We start from the raw sequence: 20,842 nt of genomic DNA, 5'->3' as shown, positions 1-20,842 counted from the left end.
AAGATCAGCAATTTACTACTGAACGTATAACTGTCAGTCAGTTACAAGTGGCATTCTTCAGAGGTTGACACTGGGACCAATACTGTTTAAAATCTTCATCAAGGACTGAGACAGTGGGATGAACTGGATCCTCAGCAAGTTCATGGATGACACCAGGCTGGGGGAGAGTCCAGAACACAGGAAGAAAGGGCTGCTATTCAGAGGAACCTCAATGTGTTGGACAAATGGACCAACAGAAACCTCATGAAGTTCAACAAAGATAAATACAAATACAGATGCACCTGAAATAGAATAATCCCAGGTGCCAGAACAGGCTGGGGACTGACTGGCTGTGGAGCAGCCCTGCAAAAAAGGTCCTGGGCAGTCCTGGTGGACAAGTTGAATATGAGTCAGCAGTGCTCCCTTGCAGTGATGAAGGCTAATTGGTCTGCATTAGCAAGAACATGCCAGTCAGTCAAAGGAAGTGACTATTCCCATTGTGTCAAATTTTTGGCCTCTCAGCAAAAAAAAGAGATTAACAAATGGGACAGAGTCCACAGGAGGGTCCATGAGACGGTTTAGGGGCTGGAGCATAAGATACATGAGGAAAGGCTGAGGGAACATGGTTCATTCAGCCTGGAGGAAGAAAAGGCTAAAATGGAATTTAAGTGCAGTCTTCCACTACCTGAAGTGGTTATAGGGAAGACAGAGTCAGACCCTTCTCAGATGTGCACAGCAAAATGACAAGAGGCAATGATCACAAGCAAGTGAAATCCCAGTTGTATGTAATCAAAAAAATTCTCCACAATGAGGGTGATTACACACTGGAACAGATTGCCCAGAGAGATTGTTGGATCTCCAGCCTTAGAGAATCTGGAAACTGTAATGAACAAGGTCCTAAGCAAACTGGTCTGCCTATTAAGTTAGTCCTGCTTGGAGCAGGAGGTTGGACTAGATGGTCTCCAGAGGTCTCTTCCACCCTAAATTTTTCTATGACTATTCATACGTGCTTCAGACCTACATGAATGACAAGGGCTTGGGGGCAAGCACAGCTGAAGCTTTTGGCTGAACTAGGATGATGTTTCCCAGAATAAAGTTCATTTATTACAAGTTTACTTCACAAAAAAGAAAAAAAGGAATTTTCACTTTGCAAACTGCAGGTAGCTCTCCAAGAATCTGTGAATCTGTGACCCTTCTACAATAAAAAAAATTACTCTCAGACAGAAAGGGAATCCACATACTTGAATTCACATACTTGGAAAAATATTCATTTGTGGGTGTGTAAGAGGAGAGAGATATCTCAAGACTAGCCATATAAAAGTAAATTTGCTCTATAAAAATAAATACATAAAAACTGTACATTGTTCTGACACCCTAGACTTCACCAAAGTATTTATACAGACTAGAATAGTACCTGGTAGTTCATGACATTGTTTTGATAACGGAATCTGGCAAGGTGCAGAAAAGTTTTATTTTTCAACCCATGAATCTAAGACAGATTGGCACTTAAACAGCAAAAAAATAGCACAAATTTATGTTCTTAGTTTGAAAGGACTTCAAGAAGCCCTGCAAAAGCTCATTTTATGGAGCTTGCTCGCCAGTTTGACTTAAAGAAAGGCCACTTGATAGTGTTATGTGAACCAACTTGTAATAGTAGGCTGGTGCCCTACAAGGACATTGCAGAGCAGTTAGTAATTTTAACAGGTCTGATATGGCCAGTGTGTTTGTGTGTGAATTTAAAGGATATTGCTGAAGACTGTGAATGTGAAAAGAACAGCTTATGGGTGATCTAAAGGTAAAGTCACATAAAACTGTTGAGATGTGAACTGGTGATGTTTACTGAATACTTGCTAAAATCCCCTTGGTATTTTTAAGCCAGTAGAAGAATAAATTTTGCATTAGAACTTCCTTTTCCACATAAAGAGACTTAATCGAACCTCAAGCCTAACAACGTTTCTTTACACTGCTAATATTATATGTTTGCCTATGCTGGGAAAGAATTTGGAGTGCTCCTATAATTACCTTCGTATCTGAAAGAAAAAGAAATACTCTGTGGTTGCTTTTATGCCCAATGAGAATATGTAAGAATCTATGCCCAGTGGGACAAACCCTCTCCAGTTAGCCAAGTTTGAGTTAATAGGATGTACCTGCTAGCATTCAGCAGCAAATTCTTCCCGTGTCCTCAGAGTACCTGCACAGCAGGCCAAAGATCTCAAAGAATTGCCACAAAGGGGCTGGGAAGCAAAGCTGTAAGACATGTCTGTGCAAGGAAACACCCTCATGGTTTACCTCCATAGCCTCACAGGGGGAATTTGTAAATGCAATATTCCTTTAAAGCTTGCTACTGAAATCTATTCAAATATGTGCCACAGTCTTATTAATTACTTTTAAAATGCCCCAATGGTCATCTTCACCATTACATTATCATGGTTTGGTTTCTCATGCAAAGCGGCTCCATTGCTGAGGAGCAGACTCTAAACTTCAATTTAATCTGTGAAATAACCATTTGACTTTGTGTGTATAGAAGGCTTACGCTGATCTCCCAAGTGCTCACCCAGGTTTTATTTGGAAGATGCTGTATAAAAATAAACAACTTGAAGGAAAAGTGAGGGCATTGTGCTCCCACAGGAGACTGTTCTGTTCAAGGTAATTCATTTATTCTGTAAGAGATCTTCCAGATATTCCTCTAAATTAGGTCCTCAGAATTACCTATAAGGAGTACAAAATGGTCACAGAAATCATTCCAACCTCCATCATGTCGGAACTGGCCATGCATTCCTAAACAAAACTGACCTACCTCAAGCAGAGAAAGATGGCAGAATTAAATGCTTCAATTTTATTAGGCCATAGAGTATCAGTGAATTATTTACTGTTTTTCAGAAATAATCTATAGATTCACACAAATAGAAGATGAATAGAACATATAAGATTTTCTGAGTTTAGTATTAATTCTTCCTGCTCATTCATGAGGTAAATAAAAAAATAAATTATGTTACATTCTGTGAGAGAGAATTAAAAAATGAGATAGAGAAATTGGTTAAGTGGATTTTAGCATAGTCAATTTCAATACAAAATTAATTTAGAAAATAGAGTAGAAGTGTAAACCACAAAAAGCAAATGGGAAATATTTAACATGTAAAAGCTAATGAGTCTTCTAGCTGAGTTGCTGATGATAAGCAGAACAATGTGTTATAAGAAGTGTTAAATTATCTCGTAGCATAATAACAACAGGCTCATATTTTCAGAAGAGATTAATACATTTGGGTGTCTCAATTTTGTTTGCTTAATGAGGTTTCTTAAGGGAACCAGAACTGAGCATCCACTCTCTGAAAAACCTATCTTCCTTTTAACCTGGATAAAACATGAACTGCTTACTTTCAAGAGTACTAAAATTCGGCTCTGGTTTGAGTGGGATCACTTTTTCCTGTAATAAATGAGATTTTAGTTGTCTTATTGTAACTATATTTTGCCACACATAGTGGCATATAAACAACATCGTGTAACTTGTGATCTGCATCAGCACTGATGCAGTTCCACTTCTAATACTAGCAAATCAGAAAATAATAAGACTGTGTGGTAGGCAAACAAATCCAATGTTTCCTAAGGAATTCCAGCAAGGTCAGATGAAAGGGAAACCAAAGGCATCAGAACTACCGCATGCAACATTTTGTAAGCAAACTACAAAGATGAAATGACAAACCACCAAAGCAAGAGTCAGTTCAGACAGCAAGGAAAACAGAGCTGACAAAGAAGCACAGAAAGGTGGGGTGCCAGCCATGCTGGCAAGGTTGTCCTGTACAGTAACAGGATGTCCTCTATTACATGATTAGGTCCCACTTTGCATATAAAAAAAACATGAGAGAGGGCACTTTTCTCACATTTTTATAGTAACTAACTACTTTTCCCAGTGTTTGGTATCCCACATTTCCCTGAAAAATACAGAGCAGGATGATGCAGAGTAACTGTAACTCCCATGCAATGAATCCAAAGAATCATACTTGCTCTGTGTGTACAGTGTAGTATGTTTTGTTCATACTGACTCACATCTTAACACTTGTAAATGTTTAGCAGCTCTGATACAAAAAAAAGATAATTTATCTCTCTCTTTAAACCAGATTACTCAGCTTCTCTTAATAAGATAATGTTCCTTCTGAGGAAGAAGGGAATGGAGCCATGTTCAGATAGACTAACTTCCATCTAATTTGTTGACATTGGAAAGAGCAAAATATCCCAGAAGACTTTGAAGAGAGAGCCAGAAGATCTAGCACAGGAACCAACACAGACTGGTCTTAAGGAGATGGGGATTTGGACAAGTTTGAACCTTCTCAGTATGAACTTGTATTACCAGACAAAACTTCTTATCAGACATTTTGGACAACTATGCTCTGTGAGAGTTGGAAAGCCCTCCACATCAGCTTTTCATTCTGAAAAAAGAGCCCCAAATTAGGAGATTAGTAAAAGATGGGAATATTCATGAGAAGAATCAAGTACAAGCAGCTGTCAGTACTTTCCGTAGTTCAGAAGGCAAGTCTCAGGCTCCACAGGAGATGGCAGGTTTTGCAGCAGTTCTGCTACAGAATGCCTGTTCTGAGCCGTTCTGCAAGTTCATTGTCCTGAATCCTCCTCGATCCATCCCCCAGATACACTGCTTTCCCAATGCCTTAATAACATTAGCAAAATATGACATCCACTCTAATTAGAATAAAACAACAAACAGCCCCCCTTAACTGCATTGCACGAAGCACCATCCTTTGCTGAGTGACCACATAATCTTATTGTTGTTCTTTCTGTCATTCCTCACTGTCATATTACGCAACAATTATTCTATGGCTGTAATTAGTCCCCGCAGCTGCAACAGGAGATATTAACTCAGACCCCTGGGGCTGTTTGAAGATCTCCTGAAATCAGAAGGGTTTTTGCAGAGGACAGCAGCTGCTGGTGGCAACTGCAATATATAGATTGGGTTAGTAAGTCCCTCATAAGAGAGGATTTTGTGTCCTTTCTTTTCAGAAAGACATTTAGCCACCCCTAGGAATCATTAGCACTAATCACATTCCAAAAGATCTGTTATTGCAGGCCCTTACCTAATGAAACCGCAAGGGACAAATATAGCTTCCCTTTCTCATTTCAGAAGTTCCTTTGATATCAGTGGAATTGCTAGTGTGAGCAAGGTGAGCATGATTTATCCATAAGCATTTAAGGCTATGAGGATTGTCTATTCCATCTAAATTATGTAGTGATTTCACATTCTTTCATTTCTGAGAAGCATTCATCATGGGCAAGGAAAGAGACTCCTTAAAATGAGGCCAGTAAGTCAAAATCAGGCAAAATTAAAAAACTTCATACTTTTTACATCTGTTGAGTACTAGAAAACATTGAATAACATCCTTTCTCTCTAGCAAGCTCACAAAGTTTTTATAAGTGTTCTTGAAATTATAAATATGAAAATGCTCTTTTTTAGGCTATCAAAAAGAGGATGAATTTAATGAAATTTCTAAAAGTCTTTTAAATGGCAGACAAGACACTGGTTACATTTTCCTCCATTTATCTAGTTTAGCAGAGTCCAAACTGGTTAAAGAACAGAATGTATAAACTCTGCTATTGAACATAATTTAATTTGAAATGCCAAATACTCAAACCTTGGGAAATGTCAGAACATAAGTTACTTGTACATTAATTGGTCACTCAATTACAGGATCACCATTTGGTTTTCCAGGACCTGGTTTCAATAAGTCCAGAGCATAAATCCATTGTTGGAGGAATGAATCAGGGTTACGTAGAAAAGGCCACTGCTGTGTATAGGGCCTCTTCCCATTTTTGTTTTTGTTTTTGTTTCCCCCAAAAGCAAGGTTACCTCAGGACCTGATCAGCAGAAATGCTGAGCGTGTGGAGTAGTAATTTATGTCAGCAAGAGCTCTGAACATTTGATGAACCCTGGAGAAAGGGCTCTCAAATTGATTACCGGATCCCCCCTGTACTCTGTTTCACTTTTGTAAAATGGGTGTACTAACACTCCTTATCTGACAGCATTGTTTCACATAGCAGTGCATTATATTCAGGAAGAATTTATGAAATGGGGAACCCTGCAGAAAAAAACCCAAATATTAAACACAATCCCAAGGGGACCTTCAGCGCTCCAGGTATGAAGTGGGTGCAGATAACACTCAGGGAGTGGAACCAGGCTGCAAGTCTCTGAGGCAATGATGCTACAAACTCACACTTTGGGCAATGCCACCATTTCATGCTGCTGAGTTGTTGCACTTGTTAGGTAACTACATTTCCATGTTTGAATAGAGTCTGCACACCTCCCTACAATCTGCTTGCCCCAGATAATGTCCTTGTGCTTGTCCATTCCAAAAGTTTCAGGCTATCTGAGCTCCATATGGCAAACATGATATCTAGGCACACAGGAAACATTAAGGCTCCTGCTGCACAGTACATTTGCTGTTGCTATTACTTGGATTAGCTAATATGTTTTTTTCTCCTATTTGTCCAGTCACAGGAATGTTGCATGATGCAAAGTTAGCCAGTGACTAGTAGAACCAGAGGACAGGAGGGTTACTGTTTTCTTCCTCTGTACATCCTACTTTCCTTGTAAAAGCATGAGGTGTTACAATGATTTTCTATCACTCTTCTACACCAAAAAATATCTGAAAAGGGGAACATGAGACAGAAGTAGCAATCTAATAAGATATTAATTTCACTTATTATAGATCAATTAGAAAATAGAAGTTATCTACTTTGTCATTTGTGCAGATGATACACCATCAAATGAAAGCAACAACAACAACAACAACAACAAAGTCAGAGAATAAAATATTTGGAGATTGGTAGCTCTTTCCACTGTAAGTAGCAGTACTGAACAGGCACAACATACAAAAGTCGCAAGTGCCCATTACTACTGAAAGCTGAAGCTCAGAAAATCAATGGTCAGTCCTAAAAAGGCCACCCATATCTGACACATCTCAGGCAACAACTGCAATAGCCACCAGTCAGGGGCTGAGCTTCATGGTAACAGAGTATTTTAGTTGCCGTGCCTGTTGTTTAGTCATTAGTCTTCCCTCTGAAGATTTCCAGCAAGGATACCAATTAGTGCAAATGGCTTGTAATTAGCAGTGATGATTTTTGTAATGTGGATACCTGCTCAGTATGAACAGGAATGAGCCACCAACTCATTTCACATGGTCCATAGGCAGCCAGCAGGAGGTAAAGACTTGCAGTTAATAAAGGCCCATGCGAGAATGAAACCAGTGACTCAGAGGGGTAATTCATTGTCTTGCAACACTGGTCTCCAAAACCAGCACCTTTAATGTAATTGGATCATTGTTAATGCTGTGTTTTACTGAAAACATAAGAATTTTCTAAGCACTCACTTTAATTTCCTCAGAGATGCATATCGAACGCAACAAATGCTCTGGGGTTCCCAGCCTGGCACCCTCTTTCTTGGAAGTGGGAGTTCACTTGCCGCGTGTGCCCTCCTGGTTCCCTCTGCCGCCTCAGTCCCTGCCTCCTCCTGCAGATTGCCTGCACCTACTGTCTTCATTTTCCCACTGCTAATCCTGTGCTTGACCTACTTTAGTACTGCGCTTTCAGCTCTCCTGGTACCAGAAGTGTAAAGGCTACTAATAAGTAAGTTCAAGTGGCTTCCCTCAGGTCCCACCTCCATTTAATGTGTTTAGGCTCTAACTTTTCTGGGATTTTGAACTTCGGCACTTGAGGCATTCCCCTTCTGTTTTCTTGATCCTTTCACTGTCTTTTCTTCCATCACTTCACTTTCTTCCCTCAGTATTTCAGCCCTGGTTTGTGTCTGCTTTTATCACCAACACAGCGCTCCTGCTGCCTTTTCTGTCATGTCCTCACTGCCGCGAGGGTCCCCCAGGGCTGCCATGAGGGTTGGCCCAAGCTTGCTGCAGGGTCCCCCAGGGCTGCCCCAGTCGCCTGGCCAAGCACCTCCTCCCTTCCCCTATCTGGCCACCTCCTTCCTCCCAGCCTCCTCAGTTCTCTACTTCCCCCACAACATGTTTACGCTGGAAGAGGGTTCAACATGCGTGCCTGTGCCCAGCAGGCTCCTCTGGCTGTCCTCCCGCCTGTGCCACAGCTGCTCGCGCCTGCCCTTCCCCTGCGTTTCCCTCCCGTTGCTCCCTCCCCAGCGCGCGGCTCCTCAGCGCCTTCCCTTATTCCCCAGAACTACCAGCTCGCGCTCCTCTTCCAGGACCCCTCTGAAAGCCAGCCTGTTCCCACATACCCTCTTGTGCCATGACGCACTCTCCCAAGCTAACCTTCTAATTATTTATAATTAACAATAACAAGAAGGGACTGACATGACATGGAGATGATCAGATGTGAGGATGAGAAGCTCAGTGTAAATGCTTAGAGAGACAGAAGCAGCATCATATGCTACTGAATAATCCTATAATCACTTTGTGTACATTCCCCTTTCCATAACCCCTGTGTGACACTATCACGCCCTATATCCTATTATGAGATATCTAACCTAGATTGTAAGCAGAGAGCATTTGCTTCATTTTTGTAGGTGCTCAGCACTTACAGAGGTCAATTTTTCTGAAAATCAGGCTAGCTTTTTTCTTTTTCTGTGTAAAACTTCATACACAACTGTTGCAGCCTTTGCTAATATATGATAAAAGGCATTTAAATGAGTGTGAGCTTGTCTCAACTGCCTCAGATTCCCTGTACTAAAAAGTCCAGCCTTTCCAGTTCTATTCATTTATTGTACCTCTCATGCCTTCTTCACTGTGGCTATTCATGACTTCATGTGATGGCAGCTATGAAAAGCTGTCCTTGAAGATGATAAGATTTTTTTTTTCCTTAGGAGATGAAACTTGCTTTGATAGCGTAACCTTTCTTCCTTTCTTCTGTTCTCATCAGCTATCCTCTTCTGCCACAGACATACGTTATCAAGCAGTATACTTCCCCCTTCCCCTCCTCTCACAAAAAGTAGTCTTCATCCATTAGAGCCAGAAGTGCTTACGGCTAGGTCCACACATCGCATTTTTGCTTCAATTACAACTCTAACCATATGTTATGTGCACTGCAGTAAAAGATGACCTATAAAGGAGCAGGGCAGGAGGCAAGGTGCATGCACACACATATATACACACACACACATATATATACATGTGTGTGTGTTTTTCCGTTTAGTTTTTCTTCTTTATCATGTGTCAGGATAGAAGTGCCTGAGAGAATTGGGGGGGTTGAAAGGTTTATTTTCCACTTCATTTTTTATCTTTGAAATAACAGCAATGTTAAGTCTCAGCAACTCTGGTTCTGCAGGTACTCTCCTGAGAGACAAGGATGAGTAGTTTTCTTACTCTTCAGTTTAAGGCAGCTGTGTTTTCATGTGTGTTAGAGGGGATGGGGAGGAATTTGCAGAAACTGCTTTTCTCCCCAAAATCTGTTGACAGTTTGCACTGCAGAGTTGTCAACAAAAGGAAAAGAGAAAAAATGTAGAGTTTAAGTGCTCTTTCTCAAATTTATTCATCTTTCAAGTACTCAGCTCCCAGTAATTTCATAATTACACAAATTTCTAGTTTTCAAGATATAGGAGAAAGAAGTTCCAGACCTGCCAGTACCACTATACAAGCCCTGCATCTTTCTCCCCTCCATAAATGCCAATCCAAACCCATAAACCTCCTTCAAACATTTCAACCTCTTTATTTACAATAAATAAGAAAAACAAGGACCATTTATGACCATAAATTAAAGAGGCTACTTTTAAGACCAGGAAAGTCCATATGTGCAGAATTTTACTGTACTGTCAATATTTAAAATAGTCAGAGTTTACCTATGAATTTGATTCTAATGCTTGTTTCCATAAAATAAGTGTTTGAAACATGGGTTGTAGCAGGTGTAATCTTCCTGAGTCTGCAGTAAGACTGAAAAGGTGACCTCAAAGCTCCTTTTATTCATCTTGTTAACAGTGTTGGCCTTGAGTTGGTCATTTGGATTGAAATACTGTGATCTGAGTCCTTCAAAAGAATGGTCCACAGGAACAATGTCCAGAATGTTCAGGATCTAAATGAGGTTAGCTGAATTACTGTAGCACTTTGGAATCTTCTTGTCTAGGAAGACCCAATTGTGCTACAGGTTATCAGCCCCAAAGATCTTAAATCCAGATAAATAATTAAATGACCCTAATGTTTATTCTCCAGGGTGAGAAAAGAGAACAAAAAATAAGAGGGAGGTTAGAAATGAGATCTCCAGGAAGGGAAAAAGGATTACCTGAGATGTCTAGTAATGACAGTAGTAAGGCACTAAATATGCTGTGGAGCAAGGCTATAACTTTTTATTTTTAAAACAAAAATGGTTGAATTAAAAAGAATTTGAATCTGAACAATCCATTCAATAACCACAGTCAGAATACAAGTATTTCTCTGAACCAAATCTAACAGGTCAGGAGAAAGATGGAGATTGTTCTCTGGTGAGAGGACTACAGAGGTTGTGCTGAAGTCAGAGAAGGCTTAGTGAAGAAAAGGGCAGTGCCTTGCAGATTTGGGGCTGTGGATCAGGAGGGATGTCCATCTCTGCCTAAGATCCTCATTGTATTGAGACATGCACCCCCACACATAGCACAGTTGTTCCACCCTCTCCTTTATTTGGCTTTTGAAATTATGGATGGAAAACAAGCAGTCACTTTCATGAATCATTCTAGATAAGCAAGGGAGGCAGAGCATGGAGAAATCTTCATTTTTGGCCTACCTCAAGAGAAGTCAGCCCTAAATTCTGGCAAAGTGCCAGGGAGTTCATTTGATTCCTCCAGCCAAAATCCTTTGTGGAGGTAACTTTAAGTTCCTCTTTGCTTTTTAAACCTGAAGAAACAGCTTTTAGTAACTCTCAGTCTGGGCTAGTTTTGAACCAATAATGTCTTTGTGCAAAGTATCGTGGATTTTGTAAACATTTTTATGTCCCCTTCATACCAATTTAAGATGTTTTCTTTAAATAAAAAGCAGGAAAGAGCAGCAAATAGTCAATCAAGATAATTCTGTTCAGATTACCTCCACATGATATAATGTAAAATATTTTTTTTCCCCCATGATTTCATGGCAGAGAAGAACACCTGCAACAGTTACAAACCTGGCCTAATTCTATGTCAATATGCCAGAATCTTTCAAATCAGTATTGTTTCCCTCCTGAAGCTAAATTACATGGATCTGTATATTCTATTATACCAAATTCCAAACACTGATGAACCACGATATTAGTTTCCAATACTGTACATTTAAATGGATTTTAACCTCTTAGTTTGAATGTATTCATCTAATTAAATTGTGGCAATTCAATGTCTGCCACTACTAAAGTTAATAAGGCATAAAGAGTCTGAAAACAGACAAAAAAATCTATGACCTCTACCACGCATGATTCTGGATGATTCCTTAGGCATGTATTTTGTTTGGGGTTCACTATTACCTATAAGAACCAATACTTTGTTTTTTAATTGCAAATTCACATTTACATTTAGAATCCAACTAATCAGGCAGAAAATTCTCAGTTATGGATGGGCATTTGAAGGATCATTCTTTGAACCCACTAATTTCAGAACTCTGGAAATGCTTTAAAATCTTTTTCTAGTTTCCATTTTCAGGTACCCTGGGTGATGAAGGGAATTTGTTTAACATTGCAGAATAGCATGTAACCCAAGCTCTCCAATTCTTTTTCTCCTATACTGTATTTGAAGTGATTTCATGAAATAGAATAATTTCAGACCACCTTAAGTGAATTACAGAATGACCCAGAACACTGAGAGACTAGTGGCATCACTGGGTAATGCATTACATTAACACTAAAGGATGACCTATTTGAATTATTTCCTTGACTTACTGCTACTGGCAGGTTAGTGCGCTGGGCTATGCTTGTACATACATACATTTACCAAAATATATTTAAAGATTTGATAAGGGGTGTTTTGATACTCACAACAATATTTATTTTTTCTTGACAATGTCATTTCACAGGTCCACCTCTCATACCTGAGAAACCTTATGTGCCAACTTTCACCTAGTCCTTTAATCCCCACATTTTCATTCAAGAACAGATGCTCCCAAGCTACTTGCTTATGCTGTATTTGCACTCCTGTTTTAAGCAGAAAAAAATAGAATCCCTGTCCGACGAGCAGAAAATAAAATCCAGAACATATAACCTTCTTGTAAGAGAAAGTAAGACATTTGCTATACAGAAGAGTGTATGCGTACTTTTCTAATCTAATCTTCCAATGTGCAGAATTGCAACAGGGGTGATATGTAACTGGGTAAAGCAGGTCAATTCGTGCACTATAGAGTGTCTTATTTATGACAGGATCCACCCTGGGAAAGAATTTGAGAACCTTTGTTCTAGATACAAGTTCTTATATTACAAATTCTAAAGCAGCTTTCCCTCCTTGGGCTGAAAGGCCAGGGCTAAGGTAGCGTACTTTGAAATGGGTATTTCTCCTTAACTCTATTGAACAGCCTCTCATATTTTGCAATGAAAAATAAAAAGTGAGGTGAGGATACAGTGCACTAACCAGAAAGATACAGAAGGTTTTAGAAAGCATCAAGCATCTGGGTACCACACATGCACATTGCATACAGATAAATTTGAACCACTTAATTGTGTTTGAATGAGGTGCATTACAATTGTCTGCAACCAGTTAGCATCCTACAATAGGATTTAGGGCCTAACATCCACTTTTAAACATCTTAAACTTGAAGTCAGACAAGGTACTGGCTTATATCAGCCTGAATTTCAGCCACAGAAAGATGATTTGATACTCAAAGAAATTGTAGCAGCTGAAGTAAAGATTCATACTTTCTCCAGCACATAGACATTCAAACAAAAAATTGTTTTTGAAGAGATTAAGGACTATAGCTCAAATAATTTTTGTGTTTCAAATACACAGAAACTGTGTGCTTACTAGTGTCATTAAAAGTGAGATCTTACTTTGTAAGAGAAAAGGGCTCAACAATGATGGTGTATGTGCAGCAGAATGAGGCAAGTCATTGCCTCCCAGGAATGAAATCAATCATTTTCCCTTGAAGAAAGTAGACAGCTGGGGAGCTGAATTCTGCTCACTATAGCAAGCATATATTTAACTTCACTGGACTGTCTAGAGTCACACTAATGAATCTATCTATCTGAAAAACTCAATTAGGTCTTCTTGTCTAGACTTGAGAAGTAAATAAATATTACCTAACGCATGGTATTCAATAAAAGGAAAACAATCACATTTATGCACACTTGCTTCAAGATGAAGCAAGTCAGTGATACCTCCTCTGCTTGCTGTTTTGGCTTGACATCTGTAGTTTGTTTAGTCTGAGCTTTATTATATTGGCTGCCTGCTCCTTGCATTCAGCTACTTTGATTGAAACACTGATGACAATGGAGTTCTGTCTGGCAGCACAGACCTGGCTCAGTTATATGAGGATTAATCCAAATAAACACTTGAACTACTATTTGCTGCAGTATCAGCAAGCAACAAGTTGTTGCTTGAAGACTACCCTGTGTTTATATAGGTCTAGGTGCTATGTAATGTGTAGGCACCAAAGAGAGCAAATAAGCCCAGGCTACGAGTAGACATTCCTCCCTGTACTGTGTGATAAATTCTCAGTAATTCCCTCTGTTTGCATAGGTTAGACAAATAGCATAGCTTTCAAGTCAAAAGGACTTATAATTGATGTAATATATGTACTCTTATCAGCAATGGGATTGCACTGAGGAGCAAACCAACTCTCAGCTGTCCTCAGATGTTTTAGACTACTTAACTGAGAACTTCTAGTTCCATAAAAACTTTTGGACTTAGAAAGTGGTAGTTGTCTAATGTTATCAACTTGGTAAGGTAACTCAAAAAAGTTGATATTAAATCAGCCTTTAATCTTCTCACCCTTTTCTTTTACTTTGCTAGGGTTACCATTTAACCAAGGGCAGGCAGACACATACAATAAAGCACAATAGAAGGGCAGTGTGCCTAATAACCTGGTGATGTGTATGGACAATTTATTATACTGTAGAATTGTTGGGATTGTTGGAATCCTTGGTGAACAACAGCAATGCTTCTATAGTGAGTTACAGGAGGAAGTTTACACAACTCCAGTTATCACAGTTACTTTCCACTAATTATCATCCAGAAGTAAGGAGCTGTTTTCAGTCACTAAAACATCAATATCAATTCTGGGATGAAGTGGCTTTGAGAAATCCATACTTACTTTTGGTTTAGGTTTCTAGCCACTAGTATAATAACCAAGAGCCAAAGCTACGGACTTACTCAGCAGCAAACCTGAACCAACTGTTGATGAAGCTTGCAATAATTAGAAACATCATATTGATGCCTGTGACTACTGTTGTGCATAGGCTTGGACAGACTGCTCAATTTTGGAGCCTCAGTCATCTACATCCTGACCTGCAGCAGGCTAGCATTATTATTTTTTAAAAAGACATCATAAACAAAGCAGACCTTCAAAATTTTTTAGTAATACAAAGCAGGGCATGTTAAGCTGTATTGTAAAGAGAGGGAGAGTGTTGCTTCAGATTTTCCATTTTCTTTATTGCCAACAGATTTATATTTAAAATATCAAGGTCCAAAAAAAAAAAGTGTAATAAATACTTCACTTTAGGCTGTAATAAATAAAAAAAATTATTAACAAGGAATGCACTTTTCCAGCCACAAGTGTGGGTAGTTTTTGAAAAATAATGAAAAAAAAAAGTATGGCCATAGTTCACAGTTAAGCAGCCAGAAGCTGCTTATTACAGCTATTCCACAACAATGGAGCTCTCCCTTCCCTCCCTTTCCAGATGCGTATTCACAGTTTCACTCCATCAGAAATGCTCCCTTATAGAGCAAGCAGTCATATTCTGCTGAGTTTGAGTCAAAAATATCTTTAACACACACATGAAGCAAGGAAAACTATGGTCCGAAGAACTCCTTGTCACACCATTTTAGTCCAACAGTAGGTTTAGGCTTCTAATAGAAGTGTGCCCAGCACACCATGACACCAAGTTTTCGTACCACCACACATCCATCATCAACATACTAGTTGCTCCACCATCTCCACTGTAGAATTCACAGTGAACAAGAGGGTCCTTTTGGTTTAACAGAGTCAGTCCCTTCAGTTACATCTCTGCAGCAGCATGTTCAGAGCATATTCCATTCTGTGTTTTAGTTCCAACGAGCATCCAGAAACCAAAAGAGTTGTCAGACGAAACGTTGTGGATATCCTGTCTTCATTGATGTAGGTAAGGAGGTACTCCTCACTTTGATTGCAAATGATGATTTTTGTATGATCATGATAGAAGTTTACCTGCAAAAGAGAAGAGTTCCTGTTTGTATACTTTCTCCTCTCAGTTTCTGGTGCTTATGTTTAGGAGTTGTAAAGAAAAGCCCCAATCTCATTTTGCTCAGCGTTATTTCAGAAACTCTCATGTATATGCTATGAACTTACCTGAAACGTGCCATCATTGAAGAGCATCATTAATGCTTTATCAGATTTAAGCCACTGTAAGAGGTAAAGCCTGGGCCTACGAACATCTGTTAGGCTGGGCAGATCTCCTCCCTAGGAAAGGGAACAGATGCTGTGTTTAGCATTCAGCTCACATTTAGTTCAAGTTCCATTTCTACACCTCGAAATGCAGAAGGTCCTGTACTTACATCCATGAGGTTCTCTTCCATGTAGTGAGAGAAATACTTCAGAACTGTTACTTGGCTAATGAACTGTTCAGGAGCATCTGTGGCTGAGAAGACAGAGCACTGGCCTAGCTCAGCATAGTAGTGGACTGTTCTGTAAGAGAAGAAAGAAAAGAAGGAGGTTAGAGGGAAGATTCAAGCATTTCAAGTATAAACTGCCTTAGGGAATTTTCAGTTTTGTAATCATTCTGAAGTACCTACTTTTTGTCTGGCAGAAGGCTCATGTGCGCCCCATTGTTGAAGAGGACACCGACAGTGTGATCTGACAGCTGGTACCCAAAGCCATACTTGTTAGAATAGTCCACCCATTTTGTAACCCACTGGAAGGATGCCGTCAGCTGTTCCTTAGGAATGCTGTCTGCTTCTGGCATGTTCTCTAGACATCCTCGCAATACTCTTGCAACGGTATCAGCAACACTTCCCATAGTACTGTCTTCCAGGCCTGAAAGAGAAGGACTGTTAGACAGACCAGACCACACAGAGAGCAGGCTGTCAGTCTAAACCTTTATCCAAATTGCACTTTTAAGAAATCTAGCCTTTATGGCTTTCCAGTTTTAGTTCTTCCAAAATGCTGGTTATAGAACTTAGAGTATCAAAATGGGTGAAACAAGCAACTACTGGTTTCAGGCTTCTAAATCAGAGACATAAAGAATGTAGAAGTGGTGTTTAGAATTAGAGATGTTGTGGTAAACTTTGCTGCACTTACATTCACTGCTACTGCTGCAGCTTCCCAAAGTTCCTCTGACTATCATCCGAATAGCATCTCCAGCTTGCTTTGTTTCCAATAACATTCCTGGCTTGGCTACTGTTGTGTTAGGAGGCTGGTTCTCCTAGAAGGGACATGAGACAAGTAAGTATCAAATACAACATAAACCAAGGCTTATACAAATTTTTGCCTGCCTCTCCTGGCTATCAACAAGTGATAAATTCTAGGAAAACTGGTATTAATGTTTCCCAGCAAGTATGAAGAGCTGCTCTTAGACTGAGCTTAGAAAGAAGCATTCCAGGTCTTTCCATTGTTTAGATCCTCAATTTGCATCTTACATGCTATTAATCTATCTTTACTCTCCTGCCCTAGAAAAGGAACAGCTGTGCGCAGGCCTGAACACCACATGATAAGAGTTAGATCTCAGCAGTTTATTCATGAAGAAGTTCTATCTGATCATGAGCTGGAGCCCTGTATTCAGAGTATAGGGAAACAGCACACAGTAAGCAGTTTCCACATAGATGACAATGGCTTCTAGGGAGATACTATAATTACTCAAAAGACAAAATTGATGATCTCCCTACAAAGGCTACCATACCTTGCTGAAGCTCAGTTAAGCCCTCTTAAAGCAACTCTGCTAATCATTTAAGCTTGATTGTGCTGTTCACAATCCCAGCTGGGATAGCCAAGTCAAATATAATTATAGCTACCCCACCCCACTGTTATTGGATTTGGATTGAACTGCAGTTGCATTTACCTCATCTGTTCTGTGTTTGTGGGGCTGCTGGGTTATCGATGTCTTCTTCAAATCATGCCTGAGCTTGTAAATTTCTTCATCTTCTTTAGCTAATCTATCTGTAATAAAGAGGAAAAAAAAAAACACTTCATCTGGAAGCACTGTAAGATCCTGCATTACAGCAAACCTAACAAGCTGGCTGCAAAGTGCATCATCTCCCCCAAAGTATCTTCTTTTAAACCTGCCATAGTGTTCCAATCAGAAATACAGAGATCAGCCTATACAGAATATACTGAAAAACACATAATAGACTAACAGAAGGCCACTATAGCTTGTCTGTATGCCATCAGAAGTATTTCTTTATGCAAGCTGATGCAGGTTGCAGGCTACCATCTACACTTATCAATAAAGAGGTCGAACTGACCCAAGACAGCTCTGAGATGTAAATACAACTGCTCTGTTGCTATCTCACAGCTCTACATTACTAGCATGACAATTATAGCATAAGTTTAAGTGTAGTTATAGTCCACTTACTGTGTGTGTCAAAGTATCTTGCTTTATCCTTTTTACCACCAAAGAGAGCAGCAGCTGCCTTTTTGAAGAAATTTTTAGCAGGACTTGACAAATGGAAGTCAGGAACAGTGTGACAACAGCTAGCAGAAAGTCTATCGGGTGTAAAGCCCTGTGGAAATGAGATTCAGAGACCAATTTTTAGACCACAGGGTGCATTTTTAGAGCAGGTATTTTTTCCCCAGACAGAATACCAGACAGTACAAACCTGCAAGAAAAAGTCGTGTCGAATTATGTCATCTAAACTGGGCCTGTCTTCAGGATTTTTTGACAACATGCTAGCTATTAAGTGTTTTGCAGGTGCAAGGAGAGAGGAAGGCAGACTGTATCTTGCTTCCCTTATACATCTGTAGGTTTCCTTAAGATTTGTAGTTTCAAATGGTGGTCTTCCCAACAGCATTGTATACCTATTTAAAAGAGGAGGAAACAAATTTTATTTATTTTACACACCCACCACACTTCACTACAACTACCAAGAAGGTTTTGTCCATCTCCTAACAAGAAGGATAATTTCTGCAGTTGGGTTAGACACATTTAAAAAGCTGCAAACTGATGCAGTACTGCATCCCCTTACTTTGAACACTTACAAGCTTAAGCCAGTGACAGCAATATTTCATTTCAAAGGTAGCAAAGTACTTACATTACACAGCCTAAGGCCCAAATATCAGATTCACAGCCATGCCCTTGTTTGTTGAGGACTTCTGGAGAGAGGTAATTTGGTGTGCCACATATTGTTCTGCAAATCAAAGAGGCCACAGAGTTGGTTAGTATATCTCAAAAAAAGAGGAGAGAACCTGTTTTTTCATAGGACAGATTTTTACTCTCAGTTTTGTATAAAAGCTGAGAGACTCCTAGAGAGGAGTTCTAGGAATGTTAGTAGTGCAACCATGTTTCACGGCATCTTTGTGATACTGCAACAGCAGACTCATATTTGCACTATTAGTCAGTCAGATACCCTACCTCTAGCATTTGCTATTATCCAAGTGCTCAGAGGAAAGCAAAAGTCACAAAGCACACAGCACTCTTTTCTAGGAGGGGAAATTCTGATCCCAGAAGCAATTTGCTTTTGCTATGGAACAGGATCTCTCTCTCTCTCTCCTGCTCTCTCATTTCTGAATGAATTTGGTTTCATTTACTACTAGCTTTTATAGGTTTTTGATGCTCTTACCTCCTCCTGTGCTCCAGTGGTTCCAGCCTAGCTGCCAAGCCAAAGTCACCGAGTTTCAGTTCCATGTTCTCATTAATGAAGAAGTTACCTGGTAGAAAGAAATTCCAGTTAGTCCTTTTCTTGTAAGGTAGGAAAGCATTTGCCACAGGTGCTGAGTCATACTTTGTTCAAAGCCAGAACCTAGCCAGGATTTTTTTTTTTTTTTTTTTAAACAAACAGGAATACTTAATGTTATCCCTTAAGCAATCCAATTTTCCACTGTAAAGAGAGACTGAGCTGATTCTATCAATTAAGCTATCACTATACAAGTGTAAAGTGGTACAAAGCTAAAAGGGCTGGAAGAGTATGTTTTGAAGACAGCAAGGAGTAGAACTTACCTAGTTTAAGGTCCCTGTGCAAGATTTCCTGTTCATGAAGATACTTTAGCCCTGACACAATCTGCCTGAGGTAGTATCGCACTTCTGGTTCTGTCAATACCTTCCTTGCTTTTAAGATGTGAGCCATTGACTGCAGGGGGAAAACAAAGGCACAAATATCAGTGAATATCCACAGATATGATTGACCTTAAGCAAAAGTAAATCAATGCATGGAGAAATGATAACTAAAGAAGCCATGAAAAATACCTTTTACACATTACATATCTAAATTAGTTCCAGATTCCAGGTAAGTAAATACTGGATTTCTCCCAGTTGATGCTCACCCTTCTACTGCAGTACTCCAGAAGAATGTAAATATTCTCTCTGTCTTCAAAGTAGTGATAAAACTGCACGACATGTCTATGATTAAGCATTCTGTGCAGCTCAATCTCTTTATCAATCTGAAGACAGACAAGGGGAGGGGGAGAAAGTGTTGTTAGCCTTGTGTCCACAAGGCTGAGCAGACAGCTCTATCACAGTGATCTCAGGGAAAGGGCTGGGCAATCCAGCACACAAAGAGAGTTTGAGGGGAGAGGAAAAAAAAAAAAGTCATTTATGCACACGCACCTTTTCCCTTTGATGAGGTTTTGCTACCCTGCTGTGAGGAATGATTTTTGCAGCATAAACTTTATTTGTTGTCAAATCTGTCATCTCATAACACTTAGCAAATCCACCCTAAAGAGACACACACACAAAAGGCAATTATACCAGGTATGAAAGAAGCCCCACACTTAGTCATTCACCAGCTCATATATTAGTCAAGTAACTTCCTCTCCACAGGACAGCTCGGCAAAAGATGAGTCTTAGGTTCATCGCCTAGACGAAAGGTCGTGCTGCTTCCCCGCTCCCCCAGCCCAAGCCATTTTTGTGGGTTTGCCCGAGCTAAAGAGCACGATTCCGTTTGCATCTAGGGGTAGAAATGAGAAGGGGCAGGAGGGGCCGCTGACCGCGCTACGCGCAGGGCACGGCACCTCTGCAACGAGAGGGGAAGCCGGGTCCCCACGAGGCCAGCCAGGCGCCCGCGCGATACACGCGGGCATCCCACGACGGCCGGCGGCCCTGCCGAGGCCCGGGGCCGCAGCGCCGAGCCCGCAGCGCCGAGCCCGCGGGGAAGAGCCGGCCGCCCCGTCCCGCCGCCGCTCCGGCCATTACCTTTCCGAGCACCTTGCCGCGGCAGTAGCGCTTCCCCGTCGTGGGGTCGGTTATAATCCGAGAGACCTCGGCGGCGGGGTGCGAGTGCGGGTGCGGCGGCTCCTCCGCCTTCTTCCTGCGGGACTCGCCGCCGGCGGCTCTGCCCAGCGCCGCCTCGCAGCCCTTGGCGCCGCCGCCGCCCCCCGGCGGGTAGGCGATGGTCCGCAGCAGCTCCATGCCCACCCGCCGCCCGCTCCGACGCTCCCGGCGCCGAGCCCCGCCGCGGCTCGCCGCTATATAGCGAGCGGGCGGGCCGGGCCGGCCCCGCTCCGCCCCGCTCCGCCCCGCTCCGCCCCGCCGCCGCGGCCCGGCCCCGCGCGGCGGCCGCGGGGACGCAGCGCCCCTGCGCGCCGCCCCCCGCCGCTGGGGCGGGCGAGACCGAGCGCGGCCCCCGCGGGCCTCTCGC

At 41.1% G+C, this 20,842-nt stretch overlaps 1 protein-coding gene across 1 annotated transcript; it reads right to left on the bottom strand.

Annotated features, from left to right (window-relative positions):
• Positions 1-14,419: 14,419 nt before the first annotated feature.
• PLK2 (polo like kinase 2) lies at positions 14,420-20,631 on the bottom strand. Its single transcript, XM_067316004.1, has 14 exons — positions 20,398-20,631; positions 19,813-19,920; positions 19,530-19,646; positions 19,207-19,336; positions 18,830-18,917; positions 18,302-18,397; positions 17,870-18,068; positions 17,626-17,773; positions 17,113-17,210; positions 16,356-16,479; positions 15,851-16,091; positions 15,614-15,743; positions 15,408-15,518; positions 14,420-15,266 (listed from the first exon to the last, which is right to left on the bottom strand). The coding sequence occupies exons 1-14, from the start codon at positions 20,611-20,613 to the stop codon at positions 15,075-15,077; spliced, it is 1,998 nt and encodes a 665-aa protein (XP_067172105.1). The 5' UTR covers positions 20,614-20,631; the 3' UTR covers positions 14,420-15,074.
• Between the last annotated feature and the right edge of the window lie 211 nt (positions 20,632-20,842).

Source organism: Apteryx mantelli, chromosome Z (genome assembly GCF_036417845.1).
Source record: "Apteryx mantelli isolate bAptMan1 chromosome Z, bAptMan1.hap1, whole genome shotgun sequence".
In the NCBI taxonomy this organism is placed as follows: Eukaryota; Metazoa; Chordata; class Aves; order Apterygiformes; family Apterygidae; genus Apteryx; species Apteryx mantelli.
This window is presented reverse-complemented; position numbering and strand designations above follow the sequence as displayed.